The sequence below is a fragment of the Chanodichthys erythropterus genome, chromosome 16 (genome assembly GCF_024489055.1).
Source record: "Chanodichthys erythropterus isolate Z2021 chromosome 16, ASM2448905v1, whole genome shotgun sequence".
In the NCBI taxonomy this organism is placed as follows: Eukaryota; Metazoa; Chordata; class Actinopteri; order Cypriniformes; family Xenocyprididae; genus Chanodichthys; species Chanodichthys erythropterus.
In genome coordinates this window covers 13,705,893-13,733,348 of record NC_090236.1, presented here as the reverse complement: position 1 = coordinate 13,733,348, position 27,456 = coordinate 13,705,893, and the positions used below count along the sequence as shown (strand labels likewise).

At 35.4% G+C, this 27,456-nt stretch overlaps 2 protein-coding genes across 2 annotated transcripts in view; one reads left to right on the top strand and one right to left on the bottom strand.

Annotated features, from left to right (window-relative positions):
• onecut3b (one cut homeobox 3b) overlaps window positions 1–17,802 on the bottom strand; it is a 31,819-nt gene extending 14,017 nt beyond the window's left edge. The window contains exon 1 of the mRNA XM_067363381.1: window positions 16,770–17,802. Within this exon, the coding sequence (XP_067219482.1) occupies window positions 16,770–17,802 (1,033 nt within the window). The remainder of the gene's footprint in view (window positions 1–16,769) is intronic.
• On the top strand, window positions 3,505–5,145 carry LOC137003281 (transcription factor Adf-1-like). The gene is made up of 3 exons (XM_067363382.1): window positions 3,505–3,923; window positions 4,234–4,415; window positions 4,599–5,145. Exons 1-3 carry the CDS (start codon window positions 3,773–3,775, stop codon window positions 5,073–5,075), a joined length of 810 nt encoding a protein of 269 aa, XP_067219483.1. The 5' UTR covers window positions 3,505–3,772; the 3' UTR covers window positions 5,076–5,145.
• Window positions 17,803–27,456: the final 9,654 nt, after the last annotated feature.

Sequence of the window (27,456 nt, the reverse complement as noted above, 5' to 3'; positions counted from 1 at the left end):
TCCATGTTTTATAGCGGTTGCACCGAATGACCTGATGTTTCGGGACATGCGTATGATCAAGAGAAAACATGAATTTATCAAATAATAAGAGAGAGTTAATTACTTTGCTTCATGACCATGTGGTCCTTTGCAGGTGTCTGAATGATGTCACATCCTGTCACATGATATTGACCACATGACATGTCTTTATATCGGTTACTCCAAATGACATCAGTGAAATTCACTTTTACGCACATTCTTTCTCATAACAAAGCAATGACTTCTACACATAATTTTGATTCCATTTTGCACTATGTTGATATATGATGTTATAAAATCATGCAAGAATAAAAAATATATACATTTATTACATTTCAAGATATTTTAATCACAATTGAAATGGCTGTATTGGCCTTTGGACGGATCAACCGAATGACCTTTTGACACTTCAAAATCTTTAAAATATGTAGCAAAATATAATTAAAACCTTTTGGATTCAATAAAAGAGATCTAGTTGTACATACTTTGTATGTCATATCTTTGTTTTTATTATTATTAAGGCCTTTGGACAAAAAATGACTAACATATTATATTATTGGTTGCTGGTTAGTCTAATGCAGATGTTGTGTATTTAATTATGGAAACCATGTCAACATCAAATACAACAAAGATGCAGATTTTGCATGCTTGTTTCAGAAGGCCAGCACATGCACTGCACTATATACATATAATATACATCTAATGATTCTGGTAATAGATGGAGTCGGACATGGTTTCTCACTCCACCTCTTCGTCTATCTTGCATTCAGCACACGTATATGCCACGTCTGTCCTCTCATCAGGGACACTGTGGATTTTTGCTGTTGTGAATGTTCTAATTCAATAGCGCTGTGGCAGTCGTAATGGATGGCGGGTAATTTTTTTGTGATGTGTTGCAGAGAAAGAGAGAAAGGACGGAGAGAAGAGGGGGATGGTGGGCCGCGTTATTGATCTTTGATACGTGCAGCGGCAGTCAAACAAACGTGAACGAGAGAGACAGAACCAGCGACTGTGACGTGCTTTACGGCACAACGGACTGTGATTCTGTCTCTGACAGCACTTCTCCACGTCTGCTGACTTTCACTTCACTGTTTAAGCTCAGTTCAGTCTAGAGATCATAAGATTAATTCAGATGAGATGTTTGAGTCATTCGCTCCATCAGACTCGCAATATCAGGACTGGAAAATCAACATGTTTCTCTGGGGATTTTCATTGGCTGGCTGATGTGTTGCTATGTAAAATTCACCAACCATTAGTTTGGTCCAGAATTGAATACTAATATTGGCGGTTGAACATATGGATTTTTTATTGACTGATGCAATACTGATATAAGATGATCTGAGCATTAATTTGCCACACTCGTGCTATTTTTCATAATAAATAGTATTAATTAGGGATGCACAAATTTTTAGCTGATACCGATAACCGATAATTCTTTATATTTGGAAGCCGATAACTGATATATTGGTATTAAATCTTGATATACATCTGAGCCTGATTACAAAAACAAAATGCAGTTAAATACAGTGGAAAACTGCTTTTGTTTAAAAACATAACTGTAGAAAACAAGGAAACTGCACGTAAACATCTTCATGCTTCTTTTCCTGAAATCATTTATTAAATGTAGTCTACTCTGAGGCTGTTAAAGATTCCTTATTTTTTAGATAATTTTACATATGGCAAAATTAAATTCTGATGTACTTTTTTTTTTTTCAAAGCTAAAAACTCCCACACCACTGACTGCTCTCTTTTTGTGTCTTCTCTCGAACTTAAACTAAAGCACGCATGATCTGCTGCATGCTGTCGTGTCATGTGATGCTGAAGGACCAATCAAAAGACTCACATCCAGCAGCGTGCATCTTAAGTGATTCAAATAATCCATAACTTATCATCTTTAACATATCAACCTAATTTTCTTATCAGACCGATAATGATAACATTAAAAATGAACATTTTTCTAGCCGATACTGATAACCGATAACCGATACCCGATACCGATAATTCTTTATATTTGGAAGCAGATAACTGATATATTGGTGTTATATCTTAATATACAATTTTCTGAGCCTGATTACAAAAACAAAATGCAATCAAATACAGTGGAAAACTGCTTTTGTTTCGAAAAAGTAACTACAGAAAACAAGGAAATTGCAAGTAAACATCTAGATCCTTCTTTTCCTGAAATCATTTACAAAATTTAACCTACTCTGAACCTGTTAAAGATTCCTTATTTTATTAAAATAATTTTACATATGGCAGTTCTGATGTACTCTTTTTTTTTATTTTCAAAGTGAAAAACTCCCACACTGTCGACATTGTTTCCTCTCTCTAACATAAACTAAAGCGCACATAATCTGCTGCATGCTGTCATGTCATGTGATGCTGAAGGACCAATCACAAGCCTCACGGTCAGCAGTGTGCATCTGAAGTGATTCAGATATTCCATAATTTAGGCTATTGGCTTTAACATATCAACCTAATTTTCTTATCAGACCGATAATGATAACATTAAAAACGAACATATATCGGCCGATACCGATAACCGATAATTCTTTATATTTGCAAGCCGATAACTGATATATTGGTGTTATATCTCAATATAAATTTTCTGAGCCTGATTACAAAAACAAAATGCAATCATATACAGTGGAAAACTGCTTTTGTTTTGAAAAAGTAACTAGAAAACAAGGAAATTGCAAGTAAACATCTAGATCCTTCTTTTCCTGAAATTATTTACTAAATGTAGCCTACTCTGAACCTGTTAATTTAAAAAAAAACAAGGAATCTTTAACTTAGCATATGGCAAATTGCAATTCTGAAGTAAAAAACTCCCACAATGTCGACATTGTTTCCTCTCTCTAACATAACCTAATGCACGCATAATCTGCTGCATGCTGTCGTGTGATGTGATGATCTAAAAAAATGAGGATTTTTTAGATAGTTTTTGTTAAATTATCTAAAAAATTTTGCAAAAGACTCACATCCAGCAGCGTTCATCTGAAGTGATTCAAATAATCCATAACTTATCAGCTTTAACATATCGACCTAATTTTCTTATCAGACCGATAATGATAACATTAAAAACGAACATATATCGGCCGATACCGATAACCGATAATTCTTTATATTTGGAAGCCGATAACTGATATATTGGTGTTATATCTCAATATAAATTTTCTGACCCTGATTACAAAAACAAAATGCAATCAAATACAGTGGAAAACTGCTTTTGTTTTGAAAAAGTAACTACAGAAAACAAGGAAATTGCAAGTAAACATCTAGATCCTTCTTTTCCTGAAATCATTTACAAAATTTAACCTACTCTGAACCTGTTAAAGATTCCTTATTTTATTAAAATAATTTTACATATGGCAAATTGCAATTCTGATGTACTCTTTTTTTTATTTTCAAAGTGAAAAACTCCCACACTGTCGACATTGTTTCCTCTCTCTAAAGGCCGGAACACACCAAGCCGACGGTCGGCCGTCGGGCAGTTTTTCTTCGTCGGCCGACTAAGTTTCCTCGGTGTGTTCTGCACCGTCGGCTGAAGTTGGTCCTCGTCGGCTTTGTTTCGGCCGATTCGAAATGTTGAATCGGCGTTGGACCTCGTCGGGCCGTCGGGCCATATGATCATTCTGATTGGCTGTTCAGCTAGCGAACCAGTGCATGAGAAAAGAAAAACGGAAGTGACGAAGCAAGTAAACGACGAAGTCAAGAGGGAACACACATTGTTTACCTTAGGTACGTGAAAGACATGGCTATCTGGAACGAGGCAAGTGAAGACGAATTGATCAACATGATCCAGGAAAGGCCGGGTTTGTATGACATTACGGAAAAATGTTATGTCAACCGTGTGCTGAAAGCTGAACTGTGGCGTGAGATCGAAAATAAACTCGTCATATCAGGTAAGATTTCCTTTTTGGCAATTGAGAAAGCTTGTTTGTAATTGTTCAATAGTCCATAGTAAAACTAATATAACCATTTTAGTGTTTTGTGTGTACCAAACTAAGTTTGTTTATGGAAACAGACAGTAATTAATATGTGCTGTGCTAGCATCTCATATTTCATAATAATATTAAAGTTAATCAAATTGTTAATAATATAATTAACAATACAGCAAAAAGTAACATTTGTTGGCATAACAAATACTCATTAAAGTGACAAAATAAGCAGCCATAACACTTAATGCTTACAAAATTTTACTTTGTCCCTCAGAAAAAGAGCTCAAGAAGCGGTGGGATTCATTGCGAACCCAATACATGCGTTATAAGAAACAAGGACCCTCAGGAAGTTCTGGAGCTCAGAAGACTGGCAGGCAGCAATGGATCCTGAACCGCCTGCAGTTTCTAGAGCCTCACACAAAAAGGAAGGAGAGCACTTCAAATCTAATGATCATGGTAAATAAACAAATATATTTATATTTATTTATTTATTTATTGTTTAATTTCAGAATAAAATAAACATTTTGCTTTTTGTAAGATGGCAAGTGCTTCTTTAAAAGAGTCTATTCACAAGTAACTCCGCATATTAAGTCAAGCCATTACATTAACTTGTCACATTTGTATCTTATGTTTTTTAAGGAACCTGCGGCTGATAGTGATTCCTGTTCACCCTCAGATGGTACCAACAGTGACACCTGGACTGGCACCCATGAAGACCCCAGCTTCAGTGATGCTGACCTACGGTCAAGTACACCCTTGGCTGAATCCACCATCTGTGGAACTGAGTCCACAGCCATGAGAAAGGACCATTTGCAAAGCTCCAACATAAAACCAAAGCCTCCAGGGAAGCGCAGGAAGATGCAAGACGAATCCTCCAGCGAGGAATCCACAAACTTGATGCGCACCATCGGCAAAACTCTGGAAAAGTTGGCATCACAGGAAAACACCAATGATGCCATCTCAGCTTACTGCAAAAATCTTGAACACAGAATGCGGAATTTGCCACCACATCTACTGCCACATTTCCAGCATGAGGTTGATAATTGCATTTTCAAATATTCAGTGGGCCACAACCATGCACTGGATGCATCTTCCAATCAGTATACACACTTGTAATTTTTTATGTAGCAAAATTGTAAACAGATATTGTAGCATTTAGTAAATATGTCACGCTTAGTTGTACGTTATATTAGAGTACTTATGCAAAGTTTATATTTCTGTACATTTTATTTATTTTAAATACCAACTGTTGATATTTTTCTGTAAATTACCTTAATGCTATTTTTGCACATTTGAAAATAAAACACTGACTTTGTGTAAAAGGCACTTCACTGTTCTTTATGTAAAAAAAAAAAAAAAAATCACAAAACACAATGATGTAAAAATATAAACTTTATTTTGCAAATTCACACCATTGTTATAAAACATAAACCAAGGTAAAGGGGGGGAAGAAACAAGTTTGCTACATGCTTATATTTTGCCCCACTGAAAGGGCACTGCACCGGTGTCCGAATTAAAGTACTGGCACAGTTTATCCCTGAGCTGTTTGGCGTGTGTTGTACTGTTGGTTGTGCGTGGCAGAGAGGCCTGCTGTAGGCCAGGGTCTTCTCTCCATCTTCCAGGGACAGTGTCATGATCTTGTTCTTCCTGGTCGATTCCTGCCATGTACACTTCACAGCACTCTTTGCGCAGAAAGTTGTGCAGAGCACAGCAAGACAAAACAATGTCCTCCACTTTGGCAGTGCTTTGAATATTAATGGTGGTTAGTAGGACGCGAAAACGATTTGCCAGGATGCCAAATGCATTTTCAACCACCCTTCGAGCTCGCGAAAGTCTGTAATTGAATATGCGTTGCTCTACAGACAGCTTGCGGTTCGGGTATGGCTTCATGAGGTATTCCTTTAAGGGGAATGCCTCATCAGCCACAATGCAGTAAGGGGCCAGCTGGTCTGATTCAGGAAGTGGTGCAGGTGCAGGAATGTTGGATGTTCTTTTCTCCAAGGCATCCTGCAATGAGCATCCCCCAAACACTCCACCATCTGAAATGCGCCCGTTGCAGCCCACATCAACATACAGAAATCTGTAGTTGCTGTCTACCAGTGCCATAAGCACTATTGAGAATGTATGCTTGTAGTTGAAGAATTTAGATCCAGATCCTGGAGGGGGACGAATGTTAATGTGCTTTCCATCCAGAGCACCCAGGCAATTTGGGAAATGCCACTGATTCTGGAATCCAACGGCTACTTGCTGCCACTCTTCCACTGTGTCTGGGCACTAAAAAACAATATAATTAAAAGAAATTAGTTTAACTCGTCAGACCATTAATAACTCAGTGATTTTGACATTCTTGAATTAACCCTGCAAAGCCCACTTCTGCAGAATTACAACATCACTTTCAAAAATTTAAAAAAAAATGCCTGCAAATGTTTTTTTCTCTCAAGATCACATTTACATAGTTAATGGGTTCTATTGTTCGTCCTCACAATGCTATTGGGTTGAAGAAGTGTTTATAGGTCAGCATTAGGCTCTTTATGTTTTGGAGTTTGGGGGGAGATGCCTGTTGCATTGTTCAGGGACAGGTATGAATGGTCTTGAATATGAACCTGTAAGTGCTCTGGGGGGATGAATGTGTTCTTTTAGTATGATAAGTAGAGAGCATAATAGGCCAGCCAGACTGTATTGTTTGAATGTAGTAGTGGAATTTTATTTGCATTGAAATTATAATTTGATGGATAATACTTAGATCTCTGCCCTCGACACATGGTCTACCATCCTGTCTATTCTTTCAGTTTATCTACTACAATATAAGACCCTAAAATTACCCTTATTAAAATGTAAAAAAACTGAAAAATCTTTAATTTCTACATCAGAGGCCTCCTAAAACAATATCTGAGAGATCAAAAAAATTGCTCATTTTTGGGCTAAAACAAAAAACATTAAACAGATACATGTATACCTTTAGGTATTTCTCTTTTAAGACTTGGTAGATTGCTGCACAGGTTTCAGGAACAAATTGCTGAATTGTGGACATTCCCACCCGGAATTGGTAAGAAAGGCTCTTGAAGCTTTCTCCTGCAAAGATTACAAACACATAACTCCACTATTAATTTTCCACACCTTTTACAGAGTCAAATCTAACACTTTTAATGCATTTGTACTACACTACATTAAAGCAAATATTTTTTTTATCAGTTATTAAAGACATTGTGCTACAAACAACCATAATAATGTTTTATACATTGTGTCTTTTTAAAGTAGGCTACAACTGGATACAAAATAATAAAATTCTTTTCACTTTTATAATGCTTCATAATACACCAAAATAAACACAACTGAAAAGGTGTTTTAATGAAATGTTCAAACAACGAATAACCTTACCTGTTGCCAAGAACCGTAGTGTAATCATCAGACGTTCCCCCACGGAGATACAATCCCGGTAGTTCGTGTTTGTTCTCTGTATGATTGGACTAATAAGTTCTTTTAACATGTGAAATTGAGTGGGAAAAAGCCGAGCGAAATTTTTAAAACCACAAGTTTCCTGTAACTCGAGCTCTCGACACAGGTTCGGGAAAGCACCTTGGGCCTGTCTCTGGAGTATCCATGGTTTCACCCATTTAGTGCGCTTTCTCCGTATTTTTCTCATCCGCTTCTTCTTTTCCTCTTCCACAAGCAAAAGACCAAGGGCTGACAAAGCCAGTGCCATTTGCAACGTGTTGGACATTTTTGAAATAACACGAATCCGTATGTGATGAGCGAGAACTGGTTTTTCATGCACCTTTGTTTATGTTTTGTATCCCTGTAGCTCTTCCGGTCTCCCTAGCAACGAACCATAGCAACGAACACAAACTACTGCCACCTGCTGGCATGGAAAGGCATTTCATCTCACGCAGGCGCAGAACGGACGTGCTATTTGGCCGTCGGCTGTCGAACGTCGGCTTGGTGTGTCAGGGCAACTTTGGACCCAGACGCTGCCGACGCCAGCCGACGCCAGCCGACCCCGCAGTCTGCTTTCGTCGCCACTAGTTCGTCGCCGTCGGCTTGGTGTGTTCCGGCCTTAACATAAACTAAAGCGCACATAATCTGCTGCATGCTGTCATGTCATGTGATGCTGAAGGACCAATCACAAGCCTCACGGTCAGCAGTGTGCATCTGAAGTGATTCAGATATTCCATAATTTAGGCTATTGGCTTTAACATATCAACCTAATTTTCTTATCAGACCGATAATGATAACATTAAAAACGAACATATATCGGCCGATACCGATAACCGATAATTCTTTATATTTGCAAGCCGATAACTGATATATTGGTGTTATATCTCAATATAAATTTTCTGAGCCTGATTACAAAAACAAAATGCAATCATATACAGTGGAAAACTGCTTTTGTTTTGAAAAAGTAACTAGAAAACAAGGAAATTGCAAGTAAACATCTAGATCCTTCTTTTCCTGAAATTATTTACTAAATGTAGCCTACTCTGAACCTGTTAATTTAAAAAAAAACAAGGAATCTTTAACTTAGCATATGGCAAATTGCAATTCTGAAGTAAAAAACTCCCACAATGTCGACATTGTTTCCTCTCTCTAACATAACCTAATGCACGCATAATCTGCTGCATGCTGTCGTGTGATGTGATGATCTAAAAAAATGAGGATTTTTTAGATAGTTTTTGTTAAATTATCTAAAAAATTTTGCAAAAGACTCACATCCAGCAGCGTTCATCTGAAGTGATTCAAATAATCCATAACTTATCAGCTTTAACATATCGACCTAATTTTCTTATCAGACCGATAATGATAACATTAAAAACGAACATATATCGGCCGATACCGATAACCGATAATTCTCTATATTTGGAAGCCGATAACCGATATATTGGTGTTATATCTCAATATAAATTTTCTGACCCTGATTACAAAAACAAAATGCAATCAAATACAGTGGAAAACTGCTTTTGTTTTGAAAAAGTAACTACAGAAAACAAGGAAACTGCAAGTAAACATCTAGATCCTGAAATTATTTACTAAATGTAGTCTACTCTGAACCTGTTAAAGATTCCTTATTTTTTTAAATGAACTCTGCATATGGCAAATTAAATCTCCCACACTGCCAACATTGTGTCTTCTCTCTAACATAAACTAAAGCACACATAATCTGCTGCATGCTGTCATGTCATGTGATGCTGAAGGACCAATCAAAAGCCTCACGGCCAGCAGTGTGCATCTGAAGTGATTCAAATAATCCATAACTTACCGCCTTTAACACATCAACCTAATTTTCTTATCAGGTCAATAATGATAACATTAAAAATGAAGATTTATCGGCCGATACCGATATAGCCGCCAATATATTGTTCGAATACTGTATCCCAAAATGCAATGTGCATAACTCAAGCTTCCCTTTCTAATTTGATGTATAAACCAGAAGTAATATGTGCTGCACATGTAAATTTAATATGAACTGTTCACTGTTAGAACAAAAAAAATGAGTTCATTTTACTCAAATATTACTTAAAGTTCACTTTAAATATGACTTTAATGTGACTTTTTTTAGCTTCAGTTTCAGCTACACTAAGTATTTAAGTGGAAATTTTAGTATTTAGGTTTATATATTAATTTAAATATTAGTTTTTAAATGTAAATGGTTTAAAGCAATCTGGTGTGAGTTACCTTAAATACTGTGCTTTTTAACATCTTCTCGGCTTATGATCCTTTTTGATTTTACTCATTTCCTAGATGATAACTGGATGCCACTAAATTGAACATAGAGGGGAATATGTGGCATTATATGAAATGTTTGCTGCATATTTGCATTTATATAGTATGCTATAGTATTTTATTCTCAGCACAGTCTTCACCAGCTATAACATTAACCATTTGCTTTAAATACAGGAGAAAAGCTGATTTTACCTCATGAGAGGCAAGAGAATAATTACATTAATCTTTATACATTTATACTTGACTTATGAGAGACTCGTGTCCTTTTTAAAAGACTTTAGTTGTTGCACTCTGTCATTTACAGCAGCGATGGATCATTTCTCGTGTCGTAGAAATCACCGCCAAGAACAAGTTGCTTTTGTGATGTGGGAAAGCTGGCGTTTATATTGTTTTATATAATATGAGACCTTATTGTAAAGTGGTAGCAATTTTCATAATGTTTTACACATTGTACTGCATTGTATATTTTCATAACCAGACTTATAATACATTGCAATACTTAATTGTTCTTAATGCATGAACGATATAACACATGAAATAGGATCACTGAATAATAAACTAATTATAATAATGTCATGTAAAGACATTATGAATGCATTAATAATGCATTATAAACACACATCATAGAAAGTGTCTGCTAATGTTTTAAATGAATTCCATCTGTCATATGAGTGTTTTACATAAATTGTAATGGGAACGGTGAGTGATTTAACTATGATAATCTCTAATAAACTCATGTTTTTAATCATGTTACTAACTCATGCACTCACATCATTATCCAGTCATTTTAGTTTTATGGAGTTCAGCGTCTCCCGCACATCTTCTTCAGTGAAAGCTTTGCAGAATCGAGTGAGAAAGTGCCGATATCAGCAGAAGACTTACTCTGGTAAAACATCACGGTGTCTCAACATGACTCAGGAAAAGAGCAAAACTCTTTCACACACACTTGTCTGGACAAGATGTCTTTCTTTGTCAATGCCAGAGGCGGTATAATGCGAGTTTTATACAGTGTTCACTGCAAGATAACAGGTAAAAAAGTGCTTGTTATGAGGATGAAATAACACTGGATTTGCCAAAGTTTGCAGCATAAAATCTGAATAGATATCGAGTGTTTAGTTTGAGGCTGTTTTATAATGACTCTTAAGTGTGTGTGTGTGTGTGTGTGTGTGTGTCAGTTACTCTAATGGTCTTTTTCCTTTGTATAGCATTTTATGTATCACACTCTTGTGCATTTTGCTTACAATATCCATAATTTAGCAGTAATTGTGTTTCGGTGTCCGGCTGCAGTCCTTTGGGAATCACTGCAACGATTCTCGGGTTTAATATCTGTGTGCTCTAAACTAAAACAAAAGCAGGATCAGTTTACTAATGCATTATCTGAGTATTACAGACTCTCTGTTCCCATTCCAGTGCATATAAAACACACATATGACTAACAATGTGAGTCGTAGATTCAATTAAAACGGTATTGCAAACACTTTCTATAAATGTATTCATAATGTCTTTAATATGCATAAGAATTAGTTGTATGTTCTTGTAAAAAAAATGGTAAAACACTTTAAAATACACTGTTCATCTTTAAAGACAGCTATATCATTCAAGCATTAGTTGAATAATTAAGTATTATGGTATATTATAAGTCTGGTTATAATGCAGTCCAATGCATAAAACATTATGAAAGCATTAATGCATTACTCAACATGACAATGTTGTTAATATTAGTTAATAAAATATATTTATTGATTGTTTGTTCATGTTAGTTCAGAGCTTTTGATCTTAAAAATGCATTAATAAATGTTGAAATTAACATTAACTAGTTAATGTACTTGTGCATCATCTATTAATTTTAATGAAACCTTAGAGTAAAGTTTTACCTAAATATCTCTACAATGCAATTATATATCCAGGATTCACTGTACAAATAAACTATTAACAGATTCACCTGATTTCATGTTTATTTGTTCATTTAGAAATGCTTTGAAATTTAATTTTTTACAAGAACTAAAGGAAAACCACCATGAGGCAATATTCCTGAGAAGTATGTCATTATGTGACATTTATAAGAACACATAAACTGATTATTTCCAGTATTGGAATGAGTCATTTTTAATTAAATTCATTTGAACTTGAAACTCGTGCTGCTCAAAACTGGAACTCACAAAGTGTTATAATTTCATGATCTGACGCTCACAGTAACTTTCGGCATGTTTTTACGCTGTGGATTACGCTTGAGTGTCCTTCACCGGCGCTCTCTGATTCACTCTCCTTAAGCGCAGAGCTTAACACAACTGTCCTCACATTTCAGATGTGTTATTAAACAGCCTCTTATTTGGCCAAAATCCCCCTTGGTGTCCGTGAAAGAGCCTTATTAGAGGCTTATACTAAATTGATGTTTTCACAGCACAAGATGGATTTACCAAAGCCTTCGGTGCATCAATATCTTTGCACTTGTAAAGTGTTTGCAGAACCTGCTGCAGCAGAACATAAAATGCTTAAACCGATCCCGGCCGTTTGTGGCTTTATTTATTCACGGATGAAAAGCTTTCATATAGAGAAGGCCATTCAATATCATTTTTTATGGAGCAGAACACCTCTTGGGTCTGAGGGTTTTCGGCACAAACCATCAGATGTTAATTCACTGCAAATACTTTATCAGCATGCGTTTGTTTTAGATTATATAGGACAGTGGATAATGGGTCAAATTCAGTGTTGTTTTTGGATTAAAACATGGGGATCTGAGCAAATGGAAACCCATGAAGTCTCTGGCCACAGTAGCCCGCATCAAAATGGCTGACGACTCCCTCTCGTCTCTCGTAGTTTCAGACCGCAGACCTCAACAGACTGACAGACTGAACATAATACAGCAGAGAAGAGCGCTTTATGAACAAACACACGCCGCTGCTCTGAACGTCAGTAATGAGTGCATTCATCCCTCGTTTGAGTAAAAAACAGACTCAAATGAGTCAATAGTCATCATCCAGTAAGAGTATAGAGCGATAAAACGAACATGGAGCAGCTCAGATCGTCTGATGAGAAATATTTGAGTTCATATTGGGATCTCTTGGTGAAATATGTGAGATGGCATTTTTCTATTATTGAGATATTAAAGATGATTGATTTTCATATCTGAGTATTAGAGATTACCATTGTTAAATCACTCTCCGTTCCCATTTCAGTTTATGTAAAACACAGATATGACAGTAACAATGTGAGTTGTAGATTTAATTAAAACATATATATATATATGTGCATTACATATATAATGCATTATAAATGTGTTCATAAAGTCTTAAAATAAACATAATTGTAAAAACACTTCAGTATACATTGTTCATCTTTAAAGAGCGTAATGCATTAAATTGTTTGTGCATAATAAATTGAGATTGAAATTTCACCTTTTACAAGAACTAAAACAAAACCACTGTGAGATATTTTTTTCAACAGTCATGCACTCTAAAAACTAATTCAGGGGACCTTTAGTCATTACTTAAATATATATATATATTGTTGTGAAATAAAAAGTCAAGTTCTGAAATGCTGTTAGACTTTTTACTTGTAATTGTTATTTTATTGACACACAAATTATGCCTATTGATTTGATATACTATCATGACTTGTCATAGTTTAGCATTTTCAGTTAATCAAAAATGTGTTTAATTTTAAGTTCTGTTAAAGTAAAATACAATCTGATGACGTGTAGACGTGTTTCATTGTTTTGAGTTGTATGAACACTTCTTTTAATTTAGACGAACTTAAGTTAAGTGAAACTGGGCTGGGATTTATATTTCCCATCATGCTTTGCCCATGGCACTTGAAACTGAGAGTAAATGCTAAAATTAAGTGTTATATAAATTTTTTTGCACAAGATTAATGGTAAGGGAGATTAGTGTTTTGTTATGCTAATTTAGAAGAGTTTCTGTTAATGTGGGTTTTTGGAGATTTACCATCATGGTAAGTTCATGTTACTTAGAAATGCATTTTATTGTGTCCAAAAAGCATCTTCACCTTACTTAAAACATTATGTTGGATCAACTTAAATAGTTGCATTCATGTTGACAATTATTAAGTTCATGTTACTTAGAAATGTGTTTTTATTGTGGCAAACCTACTTAAAACATTATGTAGGATTAACTCAAAATATTGCTTTGAATTAATGTAATTCTCCCAATTGACTTAAGTTAAAAATTCTAGTGGAAAATGTTAATATATATATATATATATATATATATATATATATATATATATATATATATATATTTTTTTTTTTTTTTTTTTTTTTGAACCAATGTTTTATTTTTTAGAGTGTGAGAAGTTTTAAATGAATATGTCATATGTGAAATTTATAAGAGCACATAAACTGATAATTTCCAGTATTAACGACATTGGAATGAATGGAATTTAATTAAATATTTTGTAATTAAATAACCTGTAACTCATGCTGCTCAAAAACAGTCCAAAATTGACCTGGCCGGAACTCACAAGGTGTTATAATTTCATTTAAATGGTTAGATATCTTATCTAATAATATGATGTGTATTTTAATAGTCTTAATCCAAGTTTGTTTTTCCTGTACTAAAAACTATGGATTTTTTAGAGATTTTTATGTACCACTTTTGTGTCAAAACTGACATGAATGAAATAGGAGGGTTTTAAATTTGTAAATAATTAAGTATAAGTATTAAAGAGGTGTGTGTGTGTGTGTGTGTGTGTGTGTGTGTGTGTGTGTGTGTGTGTGTGTGTGTGTGTGTGTGTGTGTGTAGGTGTTCAGAAAGATGAGTGAAGATGACTAACATGCCTCTGATGTGGATCTGAACTCAGTGTTAGTCAGAATAACCTCAGAGAGAGAGAGAGAGAGAGAGGATGTCTTAGTTGTGCTGAGGTGTAATTAATCACAGTTGCCAAGTGATCCATTAGACATTCAAATGCACACAGATTGGACATGTGTCCACGCGCAGGTCACTAATGCTGCCCTCTCTAACCACACGCGTCTCATGGGCCTGAATCCACACAACCCCCAAAAGCTGAAAGGAGAATACCTATTGATTAGTATACTAATAAATCTGGGATATCAATATGATGAATAGATGTGGTGGAGTATTTCACGGCTGTAATGTTACCACAGTTTGGCTTTTATTAGGCTCTTTACTACAACTTTGTTTTTGCAAGAGCGAGGAAAGATAATATTTCCTCAATATTTGAACTCACTATTTTCCTTTTCGTCCAATTCAATCATGATCTTGTGGAGATCACTGTGTAAAAATATTGTTCAAAATAGCTATGCTGTAAATTGTCGGATAGATAGATAGATAGATAGATAGATAGATAGATAGATAGACAGACAGACAGACAGACAGACAGACAGACAGACAGACAGACAGACAGACAGACAGACAGACAGATAGATAGATAGATAGATAGATAGATAGATAGATAGATAGATAGATAGATAGATAGATAGATAGACAGACAGACAGACAGACAGACAGACAGACAGACAGACAGACAGACAGACAGACAGACAGACAGATAGATAGATAGATAGATAGATAGATAGACAGACAGACAGACAGACAGACAGACAGACAGACAGACAGACAGACAGACAGACAGACAGACAGACAGATAGATAGATAGATAGATAGATAGATAGATAGATAGATAGATAGATAGATAGATAGATAGATTATGAAAATATTCTGCTACACTGTAAAAAATAATTGTTGGTTTAACTTAAAAAAGCAAGTTTCCTGGTTGCCTTAATTTTAAGTTCATTGCAATTAAATATTTGAGTTTAATCAACAGAAACTCAAAATATTATGTTATCTGAACCACAATAATCATTGAAGTTGATTTGACAAAAGAAAAAATGTTGTGAAGACAAATCATGAAATCATTTTTACAGTGTATGTACCAAATATTTGGTATGAATGCGTAAAATCCAACGTCACCATCAGACGCACGCAAATGCAGCCGCGTGACGCGTGCGTGGAAACGCGCATGGTCAGGGCGTTAAAACAAAGCGAGGTAAATTAAACGTCAGCGTGGTTAGCTTCCTCTCAGGTCCGAATCGAGCATTGATCGGCTCTCCATTTCAAAGGGACGCTGGGAAACTGCGCTATCGATCAGGTGGAGGTCACGCTCCCTAAACGCGGGCGCGCGCTCAGGTTATGTGCTTTCTGAGAGTCGAGGGGTATCAAACGGACCCTGTGGACGCGGGGACGCCCAGCAAAACACAAACGCGACCATTTACGCGCAATCCCGCGATCGCTGATCTCCATCTGTCGTCGCTCCATCCCCTTATCAGCCTCTGACAGCAAATCGTTCTTTAATGTTTGATGGTCATCCAGTCCAGAACACATCCACACTCTCTAAAAGAGAAATGCCTCTAAAGCGCGCCACATAAAGGTGTTTTTGGCTTGTTTTGAAATGCACGTTTTACAGTTAAATGACCTTATTTCAAAAGTGCAGGTGTAAATGACCTTTGACACAAAGAAAGGTTATTTTGGTAGCCCATACATTTAACTATAAATATAGTCTAATTTAAGGAAGCTTTTGCTGAAAAGAGATTTTTTTTTAAATTCACGCACATTTTGCCATTCATGCAGTGATGTGTGCTTGTGTCTGAAAAGGCTTTATGCGAAAACAAAAGGTTCTGATTTGAACTATTAATACAATTTAGACACTTTAACGTTGTTTTAGAGAAGTCTTTTGCCAAATAATAATACATTTAATGATACAAAACTGCAATATAATTCAAGTCCACGGTTTTTGTATTAAGTTTACAACTTCAGCAATCAGCATTCAGTTGTGTGTCACTCTTAAAAATAAAGGCCATTTATTTGCATCTATGGTTGCATGAAGAGCCTTTAAGGTCCTTTATAGTGGAAAAAGATACTTTTAGATTATTAAAATGTTCTTTACACTCAGAGGAACATGGAACAGATCACTGAACGGATCTTTGGGGAAGCAAATAAGGCATCGCCGCGTAAAACCTTTTGCAGCCTTTATTTTTAAGAGCGTAAAATGTATTTTATGTCTCACAAATGTCTCTTTTTAAATTCCCTAAATCCTGACGATGTGAGGGTGACTTACCAGCCAGCCTTAGCGCAGACATCCTCTGAAACTCTGGCTCCTGTAACCATTTCCACATGCGTCTGAAAGTCTCGCGGCCGGACTTGAGTTTACTCCAGGGCTTCGGGTTGCGCAGCAGGTCCGACAGTGTTCCCTGGGAGCGACACAAGATCCTCTGGGCGAAAATGGCTTGAGGTATGCTGTACCGCTTCAGCTCGGCCGTGATCCTCTGCGCCACCTCCTTGGTGTTGATCTCCTCCACCTGCCCCGAGCCGCCGCTCTGCCCGGCCCCGGCGCCGTGCCTCTCCCTGTCGGCCAGCATGGATCCGTTCGCCTGCGAGTGCAGGTGGCTGTGAGGGTGCATGCCGTTGAGATTGGAGATCATGCCGTGCCCGTGGCCGCCTAAACTCCGCGCGAGGTGCTCCTCGCTTCGCGAAAGCATCGCCGCGTGGGACTCGAAGCCGCCCGGAGAGAGCATCTTGTCGTTGGGGAGATGCGCGCCGGGCCCGTACGCGGACAGCGCTTGTTGGGAGTTGTGCAGAGAACCGAGGCCGTTGGAGAGCGGGGACAGCGGCTGGCCCATGCCGGACATGTCTTTGGGATAGTGGCCGTATAAGTTGCCCATGGAAGCCAGGCCGCGGTCGTCCCGCATGAGGGTGAAGCTCCCGCTGACGTTGCCGGTGGCGAGGCGCTGGTGCGCGGCGTGGTGATGCGGGTGCGGGTGGGCGTGGTGGAACTTGTCGGAGACCGTGGAGATGGGTGGCAGGTGCTGAAGCGGCGTGAGGGTGGTGTAGGTGTTGGACAAACTCATGCCCGACTCGCACATGGTCATGGCCGGATGCAGGTGGCCAGACAGCGCGGGGTCGCTCCGGTACTCACCGGCGCCCTCCAGAATCGAAGCCATGCTGGACACCATCGCCGAGCGCCCGTGGGACACCAAGTTCCGGTGGGAAGCCGACGACGGTCTGCCGTGCGAGGAATTCATCAAGTCCCCCGCTTGGGAGTGCGACGCGACGCCGTGCATGTTTCCAATGTTTTCCATCGTGAGTTCCATCGTCGAAACGGGAAGATCACCTCCTCTCAGACCCGCGCAAAAACACCGTATCAACGATTTCAAAACCAATCCATCGATTTGAAAGAGTCTGCAGTCAGTCCAACATGGTGCGCCGAAGCTTTTGTCCTGCTTAAATCGCCGAGCGTTCGGTGCGCGTGTGGCTCGTTCGCTGCACAACAGCGCTTCTACTGAGAGGCGGGACGCGCGTCTGTCTTTGAACGAGAGCGCGCATCTGTGTGTGTGTACGTACGTGACGTGCGCTGGCCGCGGTGCTGAAGTCTGATCTACTATCACTGGTGCGTATATGAGTTCAGTTTCTCAGCTAAATGAGCTCTCCTAAACTAATATATAACACATTCATTATTTATTTAGTGTAGGTCTGTATGAGAGCATTTTTGTATTAATATTGTAGTATATAATTCATCTGAAATATGTTGTTATTTTTAAAATTAATACGGAAAAATACATATCCATGATCAGATTAATATCCAAACAATCATATTTATGCATATTTATAAAATATATTACATGCTAAGCTGTAGTCTTACATGTTTAATTGCACATAGAGGCCTGTATATCCTACTCTTCTTACAATTTTATTATTATTATTATTATTATTTTTGAAATTTGCATTAAAACTATATTGAAAAGACCCAGATTTGTGACCAAATAAAAATAATGTAGATTTTTAAATGTCATATTATACAAATTTTCTGTCATGCAAACTAAAACATTTTTTACATTTTATAAAGTAAATGCAGATCCACAACAAACAAATTTCATAACATAATATTTATGCAACATGCATGCTAACCTGTAGTCTTATATGCTTATAATTGTAAATATAGGCCCCAAAAAATGTTTTTATTATTACTATTTTGGAAAATGCGCAATTATTTCGATGCTTCATTAAGGATATTGAAAAAGAGCCACTTTTGTGACCAAATAAATGTATAAAAGACCTAAATACATTTTTAAATATCATATTTTTTTTTTAATTTTTGGAAATGTGCATTTTTAAATTTCATATTGTACTAATTTTCTGTCATGCAAACTAAAGCATTAGGTGAAATAAACGCAGCTCTCCATTAACTGATGTCGGGTAACAGCGGTGCTTTGGCACGAAAAGCTTGTAGTTTCTTTCGGGTGGTCATTGATAAATCCGATCAATATATCGACTGACACTGATTAATTATGTTTTTTGACCCGGGCTGAGGAGGGCCGCAGAGGTCAGAAAGTTTTGCTGCAGAGAAGAGTGAAGGCGAAGCGGGCAGGAGCAGTTCGGCGCGCCGCAGGAAACATGGTATAAAATTAATACTCATATAATTATATTGTTTAACGTAAACTCGCTTGCAAGATATTAGAGGCATAAATTCACAAATAAATCACAAATCCATTGGTATTAATATATATTTTTGTATTACTATTTTATTTGGTAAAGCATGCATTTTCGTCTAATTTAATATTTTGGAGCTCTTATCTGATCTAATTTTTTTCACTTCAGCTGATTCACATTAAATTAAATTATTAAACTATATTTTTGTCTTGCATTAATCGTGGTTTATTTATGCAACCAAGCATTTTTAGCAGTATATTAAACTAAGATAGCCTTATTTTCGTGTTAGTGCTGTTGGTGTGAAGCGGCCTGCAGAAGTAATGGCCTCACTTTAGAGCTGTCTTAGTGAACGATACACAAACGAGCTCTGTGTCTTCTCGCTTTAATGTCCCTCTATTGATGAGCGCTTCTATCGGAAATAAATTACGCTTCTCGAGCCAGCAGTGAATCCGTTAGTCCGCGCGGCGCAGCGGCTCTGGAGCTTCAGTATCGGCTGCCTGACCACCGGCGTGATGGATGTGCACGAGCGCTCGCCTTTAATTCACCCACCGGCGCGGCGCGCGCGCGCTTGAAGAGTTTAAGAGTGTGAGTGTTTATGAGAATGGGGCTTTAGTTATATGTGCAAATTGTGTGTTTACTTATCAAATTGATAAATGCAAATGTGCGTTTGCGCTCGAGTGCGTAAAACTTAGTTGAAAGAGATGGAAGTTACATTTAAACGCATTTGTTATAATTTGCAGACTTCTTACAGTCATGCGTCCTCGAAGATGTTTTATCATCCCATCATAATCATCTGCATTCATCTGTAACCTGTTTTAGGCCTGTTACTATTGGTTTAGTGATTTGTGAGCCTGTTTTAGTTGCTTTTTTATTTTGTAATTTGTATTATATAAAGGAAATCATGTTTCGACTATTTTTAGAGATTTATTAATGGTCATCCAGTTTTGTTTTGTTTAATAATTGTGTTTCTAAATTTAAAGAGATGTGTTGCTTCTTAATTTCAGATTTAATTCAGTCTTTTTTATTTTATAAGCCGTTACTGATTTATTAAATATAGTAAAACGTTTCAGTTATCCAAAAAAAACTTATGTTAGATCCGAATCTCCTGCAGTTTTTCGATTTGATCTTTGTGTTTATGGGAACTTTGGCTATTTTTATATAATAAAAGACAGTTTTTACCGGTTATTGATGATATTGATCAGGCCTGAGAACAGAGAAAGTCCGAGAAGGAGCGACTTTCACAATCTTTTACAAATGTTATGATTTTGTTTATGCATATGACGTGTGATATCTGCCAAGAAAAATATCTGATATTTTAGCAATGTTAGCCTGTTAATTTTATTGAATGCTTTTGAGTAGGATACATTATTAAATCTATTATTATTAGTAGTATTATTATATTAAAAAAAATAAATGATGCAATTATTTGTTGTGTTATTATTAATAAACAATTTTTCCCCAATATTATATGTTGGTTAAATATAGATAATTAATTTGAAATAGTTTTTTAAACAAGATTTACGTTTAAAACACATTTAGAAAGTTTTTGTATATTATCTAAAATGTTTTTTTGTGTTTTTTTTTTAGTTGATCATGTGAAATTATGTGTTAAATTATACGGGAGAAGAGTTTATGTTTATCATAAATCTTATGATTAATGCATTTTTTCAGGTTCTGCTAAAATCTCAATAAATCTATCAATAATTTATAAATATTTCGGACGATCTGTTTTAATAAAGTTTGTATTTTTCAGATCGTCGCATTCAACTTTTTTCCTCTGTCAGAATATTTCCTGCAGATGTTTTCAGATGTTGAAGAAAGACAGACGATCTTCGCCCTCCGTATCGATGTGATCGGAAATCAATAGCCTTTAACTCAATGGGAATTCACAGATTTTGGGTCTAACGCAGCAAATTAACCTCCTGAAAGACGAAATAAGACGAAACCGGATCGACACGAGCGCGTGCAAATTCCGCCTCGCCGCAAATCAAGCGCGCGCACAATCACAGAAGATAAAGAGAATTTATATTAACCTGTAACTCATTAATATTAACATTTGAACAGTAATCTAAACAGAAGCGATCTGGAGATTTAGCTTTTTTAATGCATAATTTAATAATTTGCGAGACAGAAAAATAATTGTTGGAGAATCATCAGAAGGAAAATTATAACACTTTATTTTAGTGTCATTGTTACATGTAGTTACTATAGTAATAACTATAAATTATACATAATTATGCAACTAAACCAAACCTTAATCCTAACCCTATAGTACATGTAAGATTACTCAAATGTATAATTACAGTGTAACAAAGGCACCTTAAAATAAAGTGTAGAATATATTATGTATTATTACAAACTATACAAATTGAGTATGTGCTGCACACACATTCGTGTAATTTACAGTATTCTGTATTAAAAAGACATTCCTGAACAATTTAATTCAATTAAAATTGCCATTGAAATATTTCTAGTAGAACTCTGAAAAAGAAATCACGAAATAATACTGTGATTGCATTAAAAATATTAGTAGAATTAGCAGCCAGAGTTTGGAATATTAATCAGGAACAACTTATGTATGTACCATGTGTAAAAATATAGTCATCAAACAACTACTTTTTTTTTCTTGGCAGACAAAAAATATTAAGTTTGCATTCAAATATTTATTTATTTATTTATTTATTTATTTTGCGCGCACCCGCATTTGGGTTTTTTTTTTTTTATTATCAATATTTATATTAATAAAATGCATGTTTTGTTGACTATAGATCATGTTTTGTTCATTTCATCATGGGTCAGGGCTGATGTGAGGAACTAAATGTTTCCATAACGAACACAACATGATGGTGTCTTCAGGCCCGAAGAAGATTCTGCATCTTAAATTCATAATTCTGTGTCATCAATCGATAAAAACCTTAAAGCTGCAGGACAGACATCAGAACACTTCACTGTCAGTCTGTGCTGTTATTTCGACGCAGTGTGATAAGAGTCTATCGCTGCGTTTGGATATTTATGCATGTGAGCGCGCGCGCGTGTGTATATATATGTGTGTGCGCGCGCGTGTGTATGAGTGTGTGAAACAAAATACTACAGAAATCAAACGGATCCAACACGATCAAATAAATGAAATAAATGCGCGATGACCTGCTCTTGTTATCTGTCTGTAGCTGCAGTGCAAGCTTGATTTTAGATCATGTGACTGTCTTCAATAGTGTGACATTTGCTGATAAAGAACGACATCAGATTGATCCACAGCCTTTTCCTCTGCAGATTATGAAATATGTATGTTGATGACTATCAATGACCCTAAAGCTGCTCTTCAGCAGTCCACACATGCTCCTCTATAATTATCGCCACATCAACTCCAACACATGCATGAAGCATCTTCTGTGAGAAAAAATATATAAATAAATGAAATAATAAAACATCCCAGGCCGCAAATTCATTGGCGCACCGGTTGCTAAGAAACAGACGGAGAGATGGATTGAGAAGGAATAGTCGATCAATTCTACAGAGAGAGAGAGAGAGAGAGAGAAAATGGTCCATTTTGCATTTTTTCTTTTCTTTCTTTCTCTTGCAAAAGCATTGAAAATACAGCTATATTAAAAACATCATATTTGCATGCATATCCATACAGTATGCATTAATATTAAACACTTGTGCTGTATATTGACACACACTCATACTGTACACACACTCAATGTTTTCATTTAAATACATACACAATATGAAAAAGATTTCTCACATGCCCACACAAACAATACATGAGAATACCCACACACACACACACACACACACACACACACACACACACACACACACACACACACACACACACACAGGATATTGAGAATGGATATTGATCCGCTCGTGCAGTCAGCTCTGTCTCATCTCTATTCTGTGCTGGACTCTACTGTAGCTCTGAATGCCAAACTCTCTCTTTCTCCTTCATTTTCTCCCTCTGTTTCTGTGACAGAGGAGAGAGTGTGAATTTATTAGGACAAAACCTCTGGAATCTCTATGGAAACACAATGAGATCAGAAGCTCTGGCCCAGTTTGACTCGTGCTACAAATGCAGGATTTATGATGTGTGTGTGTGAAATACTGTATCCCACAATGCAATGCTCTCCACTTGACCTTCCATTTGCAGTGTGATGCAGGAGCTGAAGGAAGTGTCAACATGTAACATCCCCTCCTTCATTATTTAATGCACAACAGGTGAGGCGATGAAATAACCACAAAACCTCCAGATTTCATAATGGTTATAAAAGTTACAGCATTCCAATATAACAGTCTTCAAATGTGCCAATGTTACTTTTGAATGTTCTCTGTAATTTAGCTGTATATTTTCGAGGTTTTTTTTTTTTTTTTAGTAATTTTTTTAGTAAGTATGTTTTTGACTTTTGTATTAGTTTATTGAGGGTTTGTTTAATCATTTATTTTGTGTGTTTTTGACTCTTTTTTTAGTTTTTTGAGGGTTTTTTAGTCATTTATTTTGTGTTCTTGACATTTTTATTAGTTTTCTTGAGGGTTTTTTTTAGTAATTTTGTATGTTTTTGACATTTTTATTAGTTTTTAGGTTTTTTTTAGTAATTTTGTTGTGTTTTGACATTTTTATTAGTTTTTAGGTTTTTTTTAGTAATTTTGTTGTGTTTTGACATTTTTATTAGTTTTTAGGTTTTTTTTAGTAATTTTGTTGTGTTTTGACATTTTTATTAGTTTATTGAGGGTTTGTTTAGTCATTTATTTTATGTGTTTTTGACTTTTTTAGTTTTTTGAGGGTTTTTTAGTCATTTAGTTTGTGTTCTTGACATTTTTATTAGTTTTCTTGAGTGTTTTTTAGTAATTTTGTATGTTTTTGACATTTTTATTAGTTTTTTGAGGGTTTTTTAGTCATTTATTTTGTGTTTTTGACATTTTTATGAGTTTTTTGAGGGTTTTTTAGTCCTTTATTTTGTGTTTTTGACATTTTTATTAGTTTTTGAGGGTTGTTTAGTAATTTATTTTGTGTTTTTGACATTTTTATTAGTTTTTGAGGGTTGTTTAGTAATTTATTTTGTGTGTTTTTGACATTTTGTTAGTTTTTTGAGGGTTTTTTAGTCATTTATTTTGTGTTCTTGACATTTTTTTTTAGTAATTTTGTATGTTTTTGACATTTTTATTAGTTTTTAGGTTTTTTTTAGTAATTTTGTTGTGTTTTGACATTTTTATTAGTTTATTGAGGGTTTGTTTAGTCATTTATTTTGTGTTTTTGACATTTTTATTAGTTTTCTTGAGGGTTGTTTAGTAATTTATTTTGTGTGTTTTTGACTCTTTTTTTAGTTTTTGAGGGTTTTTTAGTCATTTATTTTGTGTTCTTGACATTTTTATTAGTTTTCTTGAGGTTTTTTTTAGTAATTTTGTATGTTTTTGACATTTTTATTAGTTTTTAGGTTTTTTTTAGTAATTTTGTTGTGTTTTGACATTTTTATTAGTTTATTGAGGGTTTGTTTAGTCATTTATTTTATGTGTTTTTGACGTTTTTTAGTTTTTTTGAGGGTTTTTTAGTAATTTATTTTGTGTTCTTGACATTTTTATTAGTTTTCTTGAGGGTTTTTTAGTCATTTTGTATGTTTTTGACATTTTTATTAGTTTTTTGAGGGTTTTTTAGTCATTTATTTTGTGTTTTTGACATTTTTATGAGTTTTTGAGGGTTGTTTAGTAATTTATTTTGTGTGTTTTTGACTCTTTTTTTAGTTTTTGAGGGTTTTTTAGTCATTTATTTTGTGTTCTTGACATTTTTATTAGTTTTCTTGAGGTTTTTTTTAGTAATTTTGTATGTTTTTGACATTTTTATTAGTTTTTAGGTTTTTTTTAGTAATTTTGTTGTGTTTTGACATTTTTATTAGTTTATTGAGGGTTTGTTTAGTCATTTATTTTATGTGTTTTTGACGTTTTTTAGTTTTTTTGAGGGTTTTTTAGTAATTTATTTTGTGTTCTTGACATTTTTATTAGTTTTCTTGAGGGTTTTTTAGTAATTTTGTATGTTTTTGACATTTTTATTAGTTTTTTGAGGGTTTTTTAGTCATTTATTTTGTGTTTTTGACATTTTTATGAGTTTTTTGAGGGTTTTTTAGTCATTTATTTTGTGTTTTTGACATTTTTATTAGTTTTTGAGGGTTGTTTAGTAATTTATTTTGTGTGTTTTTGACATTTTGTTAGTTTTTTGAGGGTTTTTTAGTCATTTATTTTGTGTTCTTGACATTTTTATTAGTTTTTTGAGGGTTTTTTAGTCATTTTGTTGTATGTTTTTGACATTTATTAGTTTTTGAGGTGTTTTTTTTTTTTTTTTTTTTTTATAGAAATTGTGTTGCATGTTTTCTTTCCACTATAGACTGTTATGGAAGCAAACTGGGTAGTGTTTCCCAAAAGCATCGTAAGCCTAAATTGATCGTAGCTCCATTGGTTTCAATGGAACTACGATCAACTTAAGCTTACGATGCTTTTTGGAAACGCAGCCCTGGAGCTTTTCTCTTTCGCATCCAGCAGCTCAGAGGTGTGTTTATTTGAGCAGGTGAATGGTAGATCCCGTCCACTCGCTGGACTGTCCACTGCGGGCTCGCGGCTGATTTGATCCGGTCGCTGTGAGAGATGATACGGTGCTCTTATCTCGTGTTGACAGAAACGAGTTATACACAATCAGAGGCTCGCACAATCACAATCTGCAGTTCACTGTGGGGATTAATTGATCACCTAATACCAGTTGATAAAACGCGATTGTGGAACTCCTGGGACCAATGAGAGGCTTTCATCAAACCCTGCTGGAAAGCAGCTGGCCAATGAGAGCAGAGAGCAGAGGAGAGTGACGCTGGTGAGTCGATCAGAATGACATTAGTTAAGGAATCACAGAATGAGTGATGATCTGTCAAGAGTTCAGTAGCTTCATCATTACCTTTCAGATGCTTTCAGATTAGTTCTGCATGTCACTGCTATAGTAAATCTATAATTTACTACAGTAAACCCACAAACTTTGCAGTTGGCTATATATATCAGAGCACTGGGTACCATATCCCACAATGCAATGCTCTTAACTTGACTTTCCTATTCAAGTGTGACCGAGAATGAATCAATTAGATTGAACTGGATTCAAAATTTTAAATAACCATGATTTAATTTTAAATTAAAAATCATTCTGTGAAAATCTATTTTAACAAAACATTATAAATAAAAGCTTATTTGTTAAAGAAAACAACAAAAGGAAAACATTTTTATTTAACTTGTTTAAAATTTTATTAAAAATTTATTTTATATCAATTGCTCATCCTTCGACATAATCACAGACACATTTTCAAAATGAAAAGTGGAGGGAAATGTTCTGAGGCACACAACAGAAAAAGACAAAGGAAAAATGAAAAACAGTGCATTCAAATGAGGATAGCAATGTCCAAGTGAACAGAGATTGGTGAGCTTAACCTATCATCCCCCATTGAAGTCAATCATCATTTTGCAAAGTGATTAATGTTAATATAGTATCAGTTAATTTCTGAGTATCTCTGTTGCTCAAAAGATTAAAAAAGTCGCTGTATGTTTGTGAATGATCAATTTACATCTGAAAGAAACTGAGGAGATTGTTAACAGAGATGCAAACTAGTCACCTTTCGCCGAAAATCATGGTTTTGATTTCAAAATAGGTCTCTGTGTGATTCATGTAGGCTAGATCATACTTGCTACTTCATACATCAGTATACAGCAGTGCTGAACTTTGACAAAAAGTGATTTTTAAATGTTATAATAATGATTTTATAATGTCTAAATTTAAATCCAAAAGCAAAACTTGTGAAAAGAACTAAATTAGGGGTGGAAATAAGCCAATGAGTGATCCTTTGCAGCCATCTGTAAAAGATGCTGGGTTAAAAACAACCCAAGTGGGGTTAAAAATTGGCAAACCCAGCGATTGGGTTGTTTTAACCCAGCGGTTGGGTTAAATGTTTGACCAACCTGCTGGGTAGTTTTATTTAATTCAAATATTGTTTAAAAATGACTGTATGGCTGACTTAAAATGAACCCAAAACAGGTCGGAAATTAAAAATCAGACACATAATTACTAGAGATAACAATAATAATCAAAAGTAGAACATTTATAAGCAATTTAATAAACAGTTATTCTTTAATTATTATTCATTAAACTTATTAATAAATGTTGATTTCCAACATACTTTGTTCATTTTAAGCAAGAAATACAGTCATTTTTAAACAATAGTTGAGTTAAATAAAACTATACCCAACAGGTTTGGCAAATATTTAACCCAACCTCTGGGTTAAAACAAGCTGGGTTTGTC

Bases quoted from the DNA above. Each gene is read 5' to 3' on its own strand.
- LOC137003281 (XM_067363382.1), top strand. From the start codon at position 3,773: ATGGCTATCTGGAACGAGGCAAGTGAAGACGAATTGATCAACATGATC. The intron at 3,924-4,233 runs GTAAGATTTCCT...TTTGTCCCTCAG, and splicing joins AAATAAACTCGTCATATCAG to AAAAAGAGCTCAAGAAGCGG. The intron at 4,416-4,598 runs GTAAATAAACAA...ATGTTTTTTAAG, and splicing joins CTTCAAATCTAATGATCATG to GAACCTGCGGCTGATAGTGA.